Here is a 12439-nt window from a genome sequence, read left to right on the forward strand (position 1 = left end):
GGGCAGGGATGGGCATCACATTGGGGTTGCCGTACCGTAAGTTGGGAAAGGGCCTTCCCCTTCCCATAGGAATCCTTTATTTGGCCCACTGAGGCGTGGGCTTGAGGTGTTAAATAAGATTTTGACTAGGCAGGGGTGCTGTACAGAGGGACCTGGCAGAAGAAGTCGGCCGGGCAGCATTCAGTGCACCTGAGGCTGGGGGTGCCCGTGGCAGAGCCCTCCTGGCGGCTCAGGGGGTGGGCACAGCTTCTCGGCCTCCTGCTCCACGGACTGGCTCCCGTAGGCGCTGTCTTCTTTCGCCTCTGCTGGGGGAACAGGGGGGAGTCAGGCCTCAGGCCTCCCACCCTCAGCCCAGATGCACCTTCCAAGCTGGTCCCTTTACCTGTGCTGGGCAGCTTGTCTCGGGTCTCAGGATCTCTCAGCAGTCTGACCCCCTCATGTAGACCCATGTCCGATAAGGCATCCAGCAGACCCCCCAAGTCCCCACCAGCCAGCTGATGGGAAAGAGGAGACAGGAGATTGGAGTGACGGCTAGGGTGTGGGGGAGAAAGTCCTGGGGGAGGAGGCTCCGAGATGGGTAAGGCCTCTAAGCCGGGCAGGGTACAGACTACCCCACCTTGTAACTACGCAGGAGGCTGCCACTGGGCGAGGGGGTCTTCCTGTATGTGTCCACCAGACTTCGAAGCCCCAGTCGCTCGGCCAGTTCTGCCCAGCTGCCTTGGGCTTCTGGCCCATCTAGCATCTGCTCCAGGTTCTGCAGGGCTGCATCCCCTAGTGACAGCCCTGGCCCTGAGGAGACAAATACAGATCTGTGAGGTAGCTCCAGAGGTGGGCAGGGACACATACCTGGACGCAGCTTTTGTCCCTGGTAATGTGACAGACAAGGAAGACATCGATGGGGTATGGATGGCAGAGCAGGGTAGAGAAGGAGGGAGCCCTCGTCAAAGGCCTGAAGATCACCTCTGGGAGGAGGCGCCTGAGACTGGAAATGCCTGCCAATCATCTCACCTGTAGGGCTGGGTGGGGCCAGGGGTGGCTCCGTGGTGTTCCGAGCAGCATTTAACAGCAGAGTCTTCACCTGGGGAGAAAGAGTGGCCTGTCACCCCAGACCTTAAGCCAGTTCTCCCCAAGTCCATGACCTGGCCCACATCCCCAAGCCCAGGCTGTGCCCGGTGCCCACTTCAGTGTTTCCACTGCCAGGATGCCTCACCTTGGTGCTGCAAGTGAGGTCAAGAGGTGTATGGCCCCGGAAGTTTCTTTGGGTATCCCTCTCAGGCCCCTCAGAATCAGAGTCGCTCCCGGAGGTAGGGGGTGAGGGCAGAGGGCACAGAGGCTCCTCGTTCTCTGCATGGATGTCAGCACCTGGAAGAGGGAGGCAGTCATCAGAAGAGACCAGCGGAGGCCCCACACTGAGGACTCAACAATGGCCGGGAGGTCCCCTTTCTCTGTCCTGCCCTGTTCATACATAAGGATGAAACTTACCAGCCTTCAGGAGGAGGCGGGTGAGGGTTGGGGACCCAAGTCCAGCCGCCAGGTGGAGGGGTGTGTTTCCAGCAAACGTCCGGGCATTCACGTTAGCATGGAGCTGTGGGGCAGCAAGGAGTGACCAGCACGTCCAGGAGGCCAAGCCTTCCCACACACCTCCCACAGCCCTCCCGTCCCTCCAGGCTTCATTCCCACCTTGGTAACCAGATGGGTGACCAACCCCAGCTCCTCCATCTCTGTGGCTAGATGCAGGGGTGTTCGGCCCCCCTGCCTCTCTGCTGCCTCCACTTCAGCTCCACTGTCAACTAGCAGATCCAGGCACTCGGGGCTCCGGGCATGAACTGCCAGGTGTACTGGGTACAGTCCTAGAGAAACAGCACACTCAGCCTGCAGCTGTGACCCCCAAGGTGACCTCTGGACAAACCCTGACCAGGTAACCCCTACTCCTGTCTACTAATCATATACCCTTCTTGGTCCCCACCCTTGTCCCCAGGACTGGAGGAGGTGGGAAACTTACCTGCAAAATCAGGCATGTGCAATATCTGGGGCACGGCGTGGGCCCCACTGTGCAACAGAGCCCGCAACAGGTCTGGGGCTTCGGCACCCGCCCGGAGAGCCAGGTGCACAGCTGAGTCTCCATGCCGATCCAGCAGTGTGGGGTCTGCACCCACCTGCAGCAGGGAGCTCACCACCCTTGTCTGCCCAGTGATGACCGCTAGGTGCAGAGGTGTCTGGGGAGGAAGGCGGAGTGAGCCGAGCCCACCCCAGCTTAGTGCTCCCCACCTTCAACTCCTCATCCCTCACCAGAGGCTTCCCTCTTACCTGGTGCAGGTGGTTAGTGAGGTTGATGGCCCCAAGGTACTGGGCATGATAGATGACATGGGCTATCTGCTCAATGACACCAGTCTGCCCATGGATAATGGCCAGGTGCAGCGGCCTGGAGGTTGGAAAGTGAGACTTTGGTCTGGGAAACCCAGTCACCCATAGCATCATCTGCCCTCAAAACTCCGCACCTCCGTGGTCTTCTTCACTGGGGCCTGGTGAACCCTGAATGTTACCGTCTTAATCCTCGTCACACCTTGCTACTGTGCCCCTTTCACAGCTAACAAACTTGAAGGTCGGGGAGAGTACATTTCTTGAACACAACTAGAAAACAGCGAGGACCTGAGACCAGATCTGTCCGACTCTAGGGTTCGGCTCTTTGCAGTTTCCTCTACGGGCCCCAGTCTCTAGACCTGGTACGGGGAGACCCCCTGGATGTCCCTAGGCCACGTCCCTCGGGCAGCTTACGTGTCTCCGTTCTCGTCCTGGGCCGTCAGCAGGTGGCGCTGTCCCGCCAGCAGAGCGCGCGCGTCCGCGGTGACGCCGTAGTCCAGCAACGCCCGGGCGCTGCGCTGCGCCAGACCGAACAGGCGCGCGTTGTACTCGCGAGCTGGAGGGGACAGGGCACGTGGGCGCGGGCCAGGTCACCAGCCCGGCGCGCGCCCGCCTGCCAGCATTGCTGAGACGTACCTCGCCGCAGCGCGTCGGGGGCCTGCGGGTCGCCCTGGGGGGCCTGGGGGGGCGCGCTCGGCTCTTCCGCCGCCTCCCCAGCATCCACGCCCCGCCCAGAGCCGGCCATCTGCGCTCCGCCCCCTCCACCCGGGTAGCAGCCCATTGGGGCCGCGCCGGACTGGTAGGGGTTGTAGGGCAAGGAGTGGGGGAAAAAGCCGAGGCTGCCACCTGTGGGCATGGGCAAAGCTGTGAGGTGCCGGCCAGGACTCTCCCAGATTTCTTTTCTAACTTCCTCTTATCTCCTCCACCTCTCTCCCGGCCACTGGCACCCGCTCACCTCCTCCAGCGCCTCCATAACCCCCCGCGGAGCCCCCAGAGCCTCCACCCATGTGGGATCCGCCCCCGAAGGGCTGGGAGAAGGTGGGCAAGGCCTTCCTTCGCTTCCGCTGCACTTCCTCCTTGTCTAGGGGGAACAAGAAACGGGGTGTTAAAATCCAACACATGGGTTGTCGTCAAGCCCAGCCACCAGCAGCCACCTCTAGGGCGCCTCCAGCCCCTGGGAATCCTGAAGCCCGTCCCCACCTTCCACCAGAGGGTAATAGGTGAACTGTTTGGAGTCGGAGACATCCCCCCCACGCTTGCGTTTCAGCTGCAGGAACACCGTTACAGGCCTCTCTATCTTCATCTTGTGATAGGGCGGTGTCCGGAACACAATGGCATACTGGGGTGGAGGTGGGAGAGAGACCTTTGGTGTCAGTGAGAACTTTGCCTAGTTTCTGCCTCCAGGGCAGGCCCTAGTCCCTCAGTACCTGTTTATGAACGTCTGTGGGAGAGAAGTCCCCAAAGGCTTGCCATCCATTCTCGTCATCCTCATAGAACCGGACCTCAATGTCATCTACAGAGAAAAGTGAGGCTGAGCCACGGGGAGAATCTGCAGACCCCATGCATTTATCCTGAAGTTGCCCCGCCCCCAGCCTTACAGTCAGTGTTTCTAGCTCCAGAGAGGCCTGCCGCCTCACCTTTCTGCACCTTATCACAAAGCAAATAAACTTCGTCTCCACCGCGCACAGAACCCGCTGTTTTGTCCATTCGGGAAATCTTCAGGTTTGAGGCCCCTGGAGACTCTAAACGATGGGAGATGGGTTAGGGCCACCCTGATGGAGCCGGGGGCACAGGATTCTTCATTCACCAAGACAGAAGCAACACTCAGACTTGCTTAAGGCCACTCATCTCCCATGTGGCAGGGCCAGGTTCGCATTCCACAGACTGAAGGTATCCCAAACGCTCCTCCGGGTCCTCACACTGGGCACCCCCGGGATACTCACTGCTGTCATGGATGGGTTGGGAGATAACCGGCCTCAGAGGCAAGGAGAAGGAGCCATCGCTAGCTCGAAGGAAAGCGGAGAAGCGTAGCCGCACGATGCTCAGATCCATGACTTTCTTCAGCTCCTTGGCCTCCTGCTCTAGCTCCCGGCGCTCAGCCTCTGGATGGACAGTCTGGGTGTGAGCTCTGGGTTACTCTTCCCTTCTCCTCTTGAAGTACCTCCTGAGAACCCTTCATCGCCATACCTGTAAGGCCCTGAGGCCTGGAACGAAGCCGCTGCCTTTGAAGTTTTTGAATCATAATCTCCATCATGTTCTTCTTGGTTACATGCAGGACACCCAGATTATTAAATCTGGTGATGAGGAGGAGGAGTCAGGGGGCTTTGTCCATGGAGCTCTTGCCCCATGAGGCAGCCCCCCCACCCCACCCCGGCCCCCCGACAGGCTCAGTCTGGCTTTGTCCTCCAAGAAAAGTGTTCCTTTTATTTTAGCCCTGGGATTCTGGGGCCAAAGTAAAATCTCTCCCTTTGCTAGTCACGCAGGTGGGCTGGGACCTACGACTAGCAGGCTGTGAGCATCCCTCTGGGGCCCAGGGACGGGGACACCTACTGAGCAGTCATGTCCTTGGGTCCTACAGACACAGCACAGACCCCCAGCTCCGAGCACTGCTTGCCCACCAGACTGTGGGCATGCGCACGAGGTGGGTCACTGTGCGTGACGAGGTCCACCTCAATCTTGGCTGGTCCCTCATAGTTACAGATCTGAGAAGGGCAAAGGACTGTCAACAGTGGCCCTCGACACACTGTCCCCCAGCCTACCTACCCTCCAGCATCATGGGAACTCACCTTGACAGTGGGATAGGTCTTCCGGCCCTTCTCACTGGAGGCACCTGGCAGGCCTCCATGGGAGGGCCCTTCACAGCCATATCGAAATCTGAAACCTCGCTGAAGGTTCCATGACAGAGACATTGTGGTTAGGAGAGACCCCCCCCCCCCCCAGTGCAACCACTGGCCATCACTGATCACAATGACCAGCAGTGTGTCTCCTGAACGCCTCCCCACAACAGACCAGCAGCAACCAACCATCCATCCAATCACAGTGGCTTCCCCACTGGTCAGTTCTAGCTACCCCACTTGTCCCCAAAGCTGAAGCCATCGCACACCTCTGTGGCTCACTCACCTGCTTGGGCTGCTCCACAATCACCAGATAGGGGCTATCAGCTGGAAATAGAGGGGCTTTACTTAGCCAGGATCCCCAAGCCCTTCCATCAGGCAGAGGGTACATGCTCACTCCCCTCCTGGTTCTGGGACACCTGAGGCTAAGGACTCACTGACCTGTCTCTGGGGCTGGATCCTTGGGCTCCCCAATGGAGGGGCTGAACTCAAAATCATAATCGGGGATGCCATCCAGACCCTGGTTTACAGACAGAGAAGGTGGCTGCTCAATCTGAGCCCTCTACTTCCAGGCTCCAAGCCCTCAGCAGTCACTGGGCTCCTCCTCAAGCCATAAGGAAGTTCCTTTCTGGGCAAAGTTTGCAGACAGGACAGATGGACAGGCTGAGACAGTCTGAAGACATGCAGAAGTAGGGGAGTGGAAGAGCCTTCGGTAGACAAGCAGAAGAGACACGGGCACAAGCCGGCTTCAGGGCCAGGCAGTGTGACTCACTGGGTCGTAGCAACTGTCCATGTCTCTGGGCTAGGCCCCGCTGTGTCTGGCGGCTTCGGGCCCTTGTTCGGTTTCCCAGGGTTTCAGACGCCCGCCTAAAGTGAAGAGAGACGCGGGAGCGGGGAGAGGGGGAGAGATCAGGATAGAGGCGGGCAGCAGAGGGGGCCCCAGATTTGGGGGAGGGTCTGATCTCCTCCGGCCGCCGGTCCGGGCGTGGCGGGTCAGATCCGGTGGAGGTCGAGATCCGGAGCGGGGCCGGGCCCGGGAAGGGGCAGAAAGTTAGTGCTGCTTAGGAAAGTCCCGAAAATACCAGGGGGAGGCGGAGCCGGAGGGGGCGGGCCTGGAAATGACGCCGGGGCCCCGCCCCCGCGGCGGGAGGGGCGGGAGGCCCGGGCTGTTCCTGGTTCCCCGCAGCGGCCGCAGCCCCCGGGGCTCAGTCGGGGCCTAGCCCGCCTCGCCCCCACTCCGCGGCCTGGAGCAACCTTGGGATTTTCGGCCAGCGTGGAGGACACGGCTGATTCACCCGGGGGCTTTTGTGGGGACATTCCTGCCGTCGGAGGCCTCTTTTCCGAATGGCCCGTAGGCGGGGGCTCTTCCAATGGGGCCCCCGGGGTTCTGCAGGGAGAAGGCGACACGAGCCGCAGGGTGGGGAGAGGAGTTTCCCCCTCCACGGTCTCTAGCGACTCCGGAACAGCTTAGCTTCCCGGATCCCCCCGCTGCACCTGCTCCGGGCGACCGGCCCTTGAGAGCCCAGCCCCACAACCATTTGTAAAACGCGTGTGTCCCTGACGGCAGTTTGCGTTTTCGGCCCTAATGTCTCGTGTGCGTGGTGAGTGCGAGTGGTGGCAGCATGCACGTGCAAGTGAGCATTCGTCCACACAGGTGAGTGAGTCCTGGAGCTGGTCGGTGTGGGCAGACGTCCGTGCACATCTGGATGCTGGTGCTCAGGCACTGGTGCCCAGGTGAACTTGTGGCGGCGTGCGTGCGTGTGTGTGTGCGTGTGTGTGTGCGTGTGCGTGTGCGGGGCTGACACCCGGCGGGCTGTGCGCAGGCCAGCGTAAGGGCAGGCTTACGTGTCAGTGTGTACCAGGGTGTCCTGTTCGTGTGCGCGCTCTCTGGAGGTGGTGTCCAGCCCCAGACTGTCACCCAAAGTCCCTCCTCCCTCCCTCTCCATTCCCCGGTCACTCAGGGGTCTGGACCCGGCCACTCACCGTGGTGGCGGCTCTGGTTCCGGCTTCTTTCCGAACCCTACCCTGGACCGGTCGCTGCTCCTCTCCGGCGACAGGGCTCCGGCCGGGAAAGCCCCTTTCTGCCCCCCGAGGGGGGGAATTCCCGTGACGTTCCTGTGCGTCACTCCTCAAGCCCTTTCTTTATTGGCTGAAAGTTTAACTCCAGGACTCTTGTAGCCAACCCGGGGCGACGCAGGCGCGCCCCTTACGGGGAAGGCTCGCCCGGGGCTGGTGGCCGCCGGGTGCCACCCGCAGTCCTGCTGCGGAGCGGCGAGGCGGGACGGCGAAGCCAGCGCGGTGCGGGGCTCGGATCTCTGCACCGTCCCAGGCTTGCCCCGGACGGCTAGGAGCCCACGGGGCCGCTCGGCTCTTGCTGCGCCTAGCTCTTGGCTGTCTCCGAAACTGGGGAACCCCGGGGGAAGCGGGCCAGCCCCGACACTCGGGTCCCTCCGGACAGGGACCTCGATGCTGGGAAGTTAAGGGAAGAGGAAGGAGGCCGATCTTGCGGTCAGCCCCGGATTGCCATCTAGCGGCCTTTCTGGACCCACAAGGAAACGCTGGGGTCAACTGTGTCAGTTTCATGGCTTCTGGAGCAGACTCTGGGTTTAAAATGTATTCTCTAAGTGGCGGGTTCACAAGGGCCCAGGCTTTCAGGATGACCTGTTGGAGGAGCAGTGCTCTGGCGGGTGTGAGCGAGGGGAGGAGATGTTTGTCTGGGAGTCGCAGGCCTCGCTCATACACCACAGAGGTGTGGACTATTGGAACTGAAAGGCAACCAACCAGATGTGCTGATATACGCCTGCAATCCTGGCTTTCGTGAGACCGAGACAGGAGGATCCCCAGTTTGACGCCACCCTATCTCAACACACACGCACACAAAGGTGCCCAGAGTGTAATGTTTCAAACTTGCTCCAGTGTATGGCTCTCGGTTCGTGGATATTGCTCAGTGGTGCGCTTTGCATGTGTGGGGTCCAGCTACCATCATAAAAGGTGATGGGAGGCTGGGGAGGCAGCTCGGCAGTTAAACGTCCAGTACGACCTTTCCAAGGGGATGGAAGTTCTGTTCCCAGTATCCACTTGGGACCGCTCACAAGTGTCTGAAACTACAACATCAGAGGATCCCATGTCTCTCTCCTGGACTCCTAGAGTACTGAATTCATGCACACATTTCCTATTCCCACCTCCACATCAAACCCCACATAATTACAATAAAAAAATCTATTTAAAAAGTCATTCTGAACACTTGCTCAACTATGTTTATAGCAGCATTATTCGTAATAGCCAGAACCTGAAAACAACCTAGATGCCCCTCAACCGAAGAATGAATAAAGAAAATGTACATATACACAATGGAGTATTACTAAGCAGTAAAAACAACGGCATCATGAAATTTGCAGGCAAATGGATAGAACTAGAAAATATCATCCTGGGTGAGGTAACCCAGACTCAGAAGGACAAACGTGGTATGTACTCACTCATAAGTAGATGTAAAGCAAAGGATAACCAGACTGCAACCCACAGTTCCAGAGAAGCTAGCTAGCAAGGAGGACCCTAGGAGGGATGTATGGATCGCCCTGGAAAGGGGAAATAGATGAGATCTCCATGAGTAAACTGGGGATGAGGGGTGGGCAATGTGGGATGAGAACATAAAGAAATGGGATGGTCGAGCTGGAATAGGGACGGAGTCGGAGAGCAATGAAAGAGACACCATGATAGAGGGAGACATCATGGGGATAGGGAGAAACCTGGTGCTAGGGAAGTTGCCAGGAATCCCCAAGCATGACCCCAGTTTAGACTACTAGCAATAGTGGAGAGGGTGCCTGAGCTGGTTTACCCCAGTAATCAGATCAGTGAATACCCTAACTGTCATCATAGAGTCTTCATCCAGTAACTCATGGAAGCAGATGCAGAGATCCACAGCCAAGCACCAGGCCGAGCTCCAGGAGTCAAATCAAAGAGAGTGAAGAAGGATTCTATGAGCAAGGGGCATCAAGCTCATGATGGGGAAACCTACAGAGACAACCAAACCAAACTAGTGGGAACTCATGAACTTTAGACCAACAGCTGTGGAGCCTCCATGGGACTGGACGGGGCCCTCTGCATAAGCGAGACAGTTGTGTAGCTTGATCTGCTTTAGGGGCCCCCTGGCAGTAGGATCAGGATCCATCCCTGGTGCGTGAGTGGGCTTTCTGGAGACCACTGCCTGTGGTGGGACACTTTGCACAGTCTTGATTGGGGGCGGGGCTTGGGCCTGCCTCAACTGAATGTATCAAGCTCTGCTGACTCCCCATGGGTGGCCTTACCTAGTCAAAGGAGGGAATGGGGGCTGGGTTAAGGGGGAAAGATGGAGGGGCAGGAGGAGGGAAGAGAGGGGGGAATCTGTGGTTGGTGTATAAAATGCATAAAAAAAATCTTAATAAGGGGGCTGGAGAAATGGCTCAGAAGTTAAGAGCACTGGCTGCTCTTCCAGAGGTCCTGAGTTCTAGTCCCAGCACCCACGTAGTGGCTCACAACCATCCATAATGAGATCTGATGCCCTCTTCTGGTGTGCAGGCAGAACACTGTATACTTAATAAATAAAATCTTTTTTAAAAATCTTAATAAAAAAGTTTAAAAATAAGATAAAATTTTTAAAGAGAGAATAAAATAATATTAAAAAGATAAGCCATGCAAGGATGGAAAGTAAAAAAAAAAAAAAAAAGCTATCTGGAGCTGAGTGGTGGTGCACACCTTTAATCCCAGCACTTGGGAGGCAGGGGCAGGTGGATTTCTGTGAGTTGGAGGCCAGCCTGGTCTACAGAGCAAGTTTCAGGACATCCAGAGCTGTTACACAGAGAAACCATGTCTCAGGGAAAAAAATTAAATTAAATAAAAAGCCACACTGAAAACGACCTTGCACACTCTGTGACTTCTCGAACACGTATGTCTACAAGAGTTTACAACGTGAACTTCATGTGTGGGCCTCTGGGTGTCAGCTCTCCCTGCAGGAGCTGTGTGTGCATCTCCATTTCTGGAGCACAGACTCTTCAGGGCTCTCCTATTACTTGCCCCGATCTTTAGCACATGATTATAGACTTGCACCAGCACCAGGAAGGGAGTGGTATTAATTCTTATCTCCTCCACCCTTACACTGAATGCTTGAGACAGGAAGTATTTCAGATTTTTTTTTTAATGTTTAGTGTATTTGCATAGACTACAGGTTGGGCTTAACTAATCCGAATAAATGGAACTATTCATTTCAGATTAGGGGTGCCAACCTGTATCCACTTAACACTGTTGATGAAGCCAGGGCTCGAAGAGGCTTAACACAACCAAGCATAGCTGGGAAAGAGAGAGAATAGACTGATTTTTTTTTCCAAGACAGGGTTTCTTTGTGTAGTTTTGGTGACTGTCCTGGATCTCGCTCTGTAGACCAGGCTGGCCTCAAACTCACAGAGATCTGCCTGGCTCTGCCTCCCGAGTGCTGGGATCAAAGGCGTGCGCCACCACCGCCTGGCTGTCATTCCACTTTCAATGTAAGGATTTCTGCTTCTGCATAATGACTGGTCCAGAGAAGATGCATCAGAAATCTGCTCCATCCGTTTGTCAATAAACAGCGAGGACTACTCTGGACAAACAATGTCCCTACTTGCAGATGGAAATTAAGTAGACATATGCCATTTCTAAGTTCTGCTGAGGAAAATTAAGTAGGCAGGAAGATGAGCGTGAGTACTAGGAATTTCAGACAGTCAGGGAGAGCCGCTTTGAAGAGGTAACGTTTATACAGTGACTGGAAGGCTGGACATCCTGACATACGCCTTTAATCCTAGCACTCAGGAGGCATGTTGATCTCTGTGAGTTCAAGGCCAGCTAGGACTTTATAGAAAGACTCTTGCTCAAAAAACAAACAAACAAACAAACAAACAAACAGAAAAGACAGTGACTTGAACTAAGCTAGGGAGTGTGTCACCTTTTAAATCTAGAGGAGGACCATTTGTGAGTGGGGCTGAACACTGCAAAGGTCCCACATGAATGTGTGCAGCATATTTGAGGAACAGTAAGCCTGTGTAGATGGACAGATGGACTAAAGCAAGAATTTTGGGGACGGAGCTGTAGATCAGATTAGAGCACTTTTCTAGCATGAACAAGGTTCTGAGTTCAACCTCCAGTACTCTGTCTCCAAAAGGGTCAGGGGGCAGGGAATTTGGATGCATTTGTTTTGACTAGGATAGGCAGTGGGATGAAAATGTCATAGATTCTAAAAGAGTGTATGGTATACCAAGCAAAGGAGGGAGGCCAGGTCCCATAAACGGAGGCTTGGACTTGGAGGGTGGGGGGTAGGTAAAACATATACACATAGAATAAAAATAAACATATCTTTTAAAAAAGGAACTTCTGCCTTAATGTTGGTAACTTCAAATGCCTGTGAGTCAGTCACTTGAGTGGAAATGTTGAAGGAGAGTGATTCAGAGAAGTCAGTTAGCCTTAGAAAGTTGAAGCTGGGCACGAAGTCAATGCAATGGATGGTGTTCAATGCTTTGCCAGAGGATGGCATCACCAGAGAGAACAGAGAGCAGGTTGGGGGCTGGGGACTAAGCGCTGGATGCTAATATTCAGAGGTTGTGGAGATGAACTAATAGGGACCAGAAAAGGGCACATGGCCAGTAGGGTGGATGAGAACTGAGAAAAACCAGTGCCTCTTCCTCAGGGAAGACTATTTCAAAGTGCAGATGACAAACTGTGCTGTGGAATAATCCTTCTGTACACTGTGAAGATGTGGGCTCTCATTGTCAATAAAAAGCTGATTGGCTGATGGCTAGGCAGGATTTTCAGGGCAGAGAGAATGATGGGGAAGAAGAGGGGCAGAGTCTCGGAGTCAGGAGGAGATGCCATGAGAGGCAGAGTGAACAGGATGGTAAGTACATACATCAGGTAAATGAGCCTCGGGGCAGTACTTAATAGAAATGAGTTAAATTATAAGAGCTAGCTAAAAAAACAAGCCTAAGCTACTGGCCAGGCATTTATAATTAATATTAAGTCCCTGTGTGGTTATTTGGGAGCAGCTGGCGGGACAGAGCCGACTGGTGGTCCTGATGAAAAACTCTGCCTACACAACTGTTGAGGTGACCATCCTTTTCTCTAGGGACTCAGCTACTAGTTCAGCTCTAGGGACTAGCTACCCCTGGTTCTATCCCCCTGGTCTCTAATATCTGGCATTCGCTTTCCAAATTACCAGAGGCTTATATTAATTATAAATGCTTGGC

At 55.4% G+C, this 12439-nt stretch overlaps 1 protein-coding gene across 2 annotated transcripts; it reads right to left on the reverse strand.

Moving 5' to 3' along the window:
* Positions 1-37: 37 nt before the first annotated feature.
* On the reverse strand, positions 38-8456 carry Nfkb2 (nuclear factor kappa B subunit 2). 2 transcript variants are annotated; one of them, XM_052714787.1, is made up of 23 exons: positions 7179-8456; positions 5968-6062; positions 5637-5715; positions 5482-5522; positions 5148-5246; positions 4912-5063; positions 4549-4655; positions 4305-4463; positions 3999-4103; positions 3789-3874; positions 3562-3700; positions 3317-3442; positions 2998-3207; positions 2776-2917; positions 2308-2422; positions 2003-2216; positions 1681-1850; positions 1483-1585; positions 1211-1362; positions 1009-1078; positions 617-789; positions 383-494; positions 38-305 (listed from the first exon to the last, which is right to left on the reverse strand). In XM_052714787.1, exons 2-23 carry the CDS (start codon positions 5986-5988, stop codon positions 181-183), a joined length of 2700 nt encoding a protein of 899 aa, XP_052570747.1. In that variant the 5' UTR covers positions 5989-6062; positions 7179-8456; the 3' UTR covers positions 38-180. The 2 variants fall into 2 exon arrangements, with proteins under 2 accessions (XP_052570747.1, XP_052570748.1); XM_052714788.1 differs by having other exon boundaries at positions 38-302; positions 5968-8454.
* Between the last annotated feature and the right edge of the window lie 3983 nt (positions 8457-12439).

The sequence above is a fragment of the Peromyscus californicus genome, unplaced genomic scaffold, assembly GCF_007827085.1.
Source record: "Peromyscus californicus insignis strain IS unplaced genomic scaffold, ASM782708v3 Scaffold_4__1_contigs__length_199733344, whole genome shotgun sequence".
Classification (NCBI taxonomy): Eukaryota; Metazoa; Chordata; class Mammalia; order Rodentia; family Cricetidae; genus Peromyscus; species Peromyscus californicus.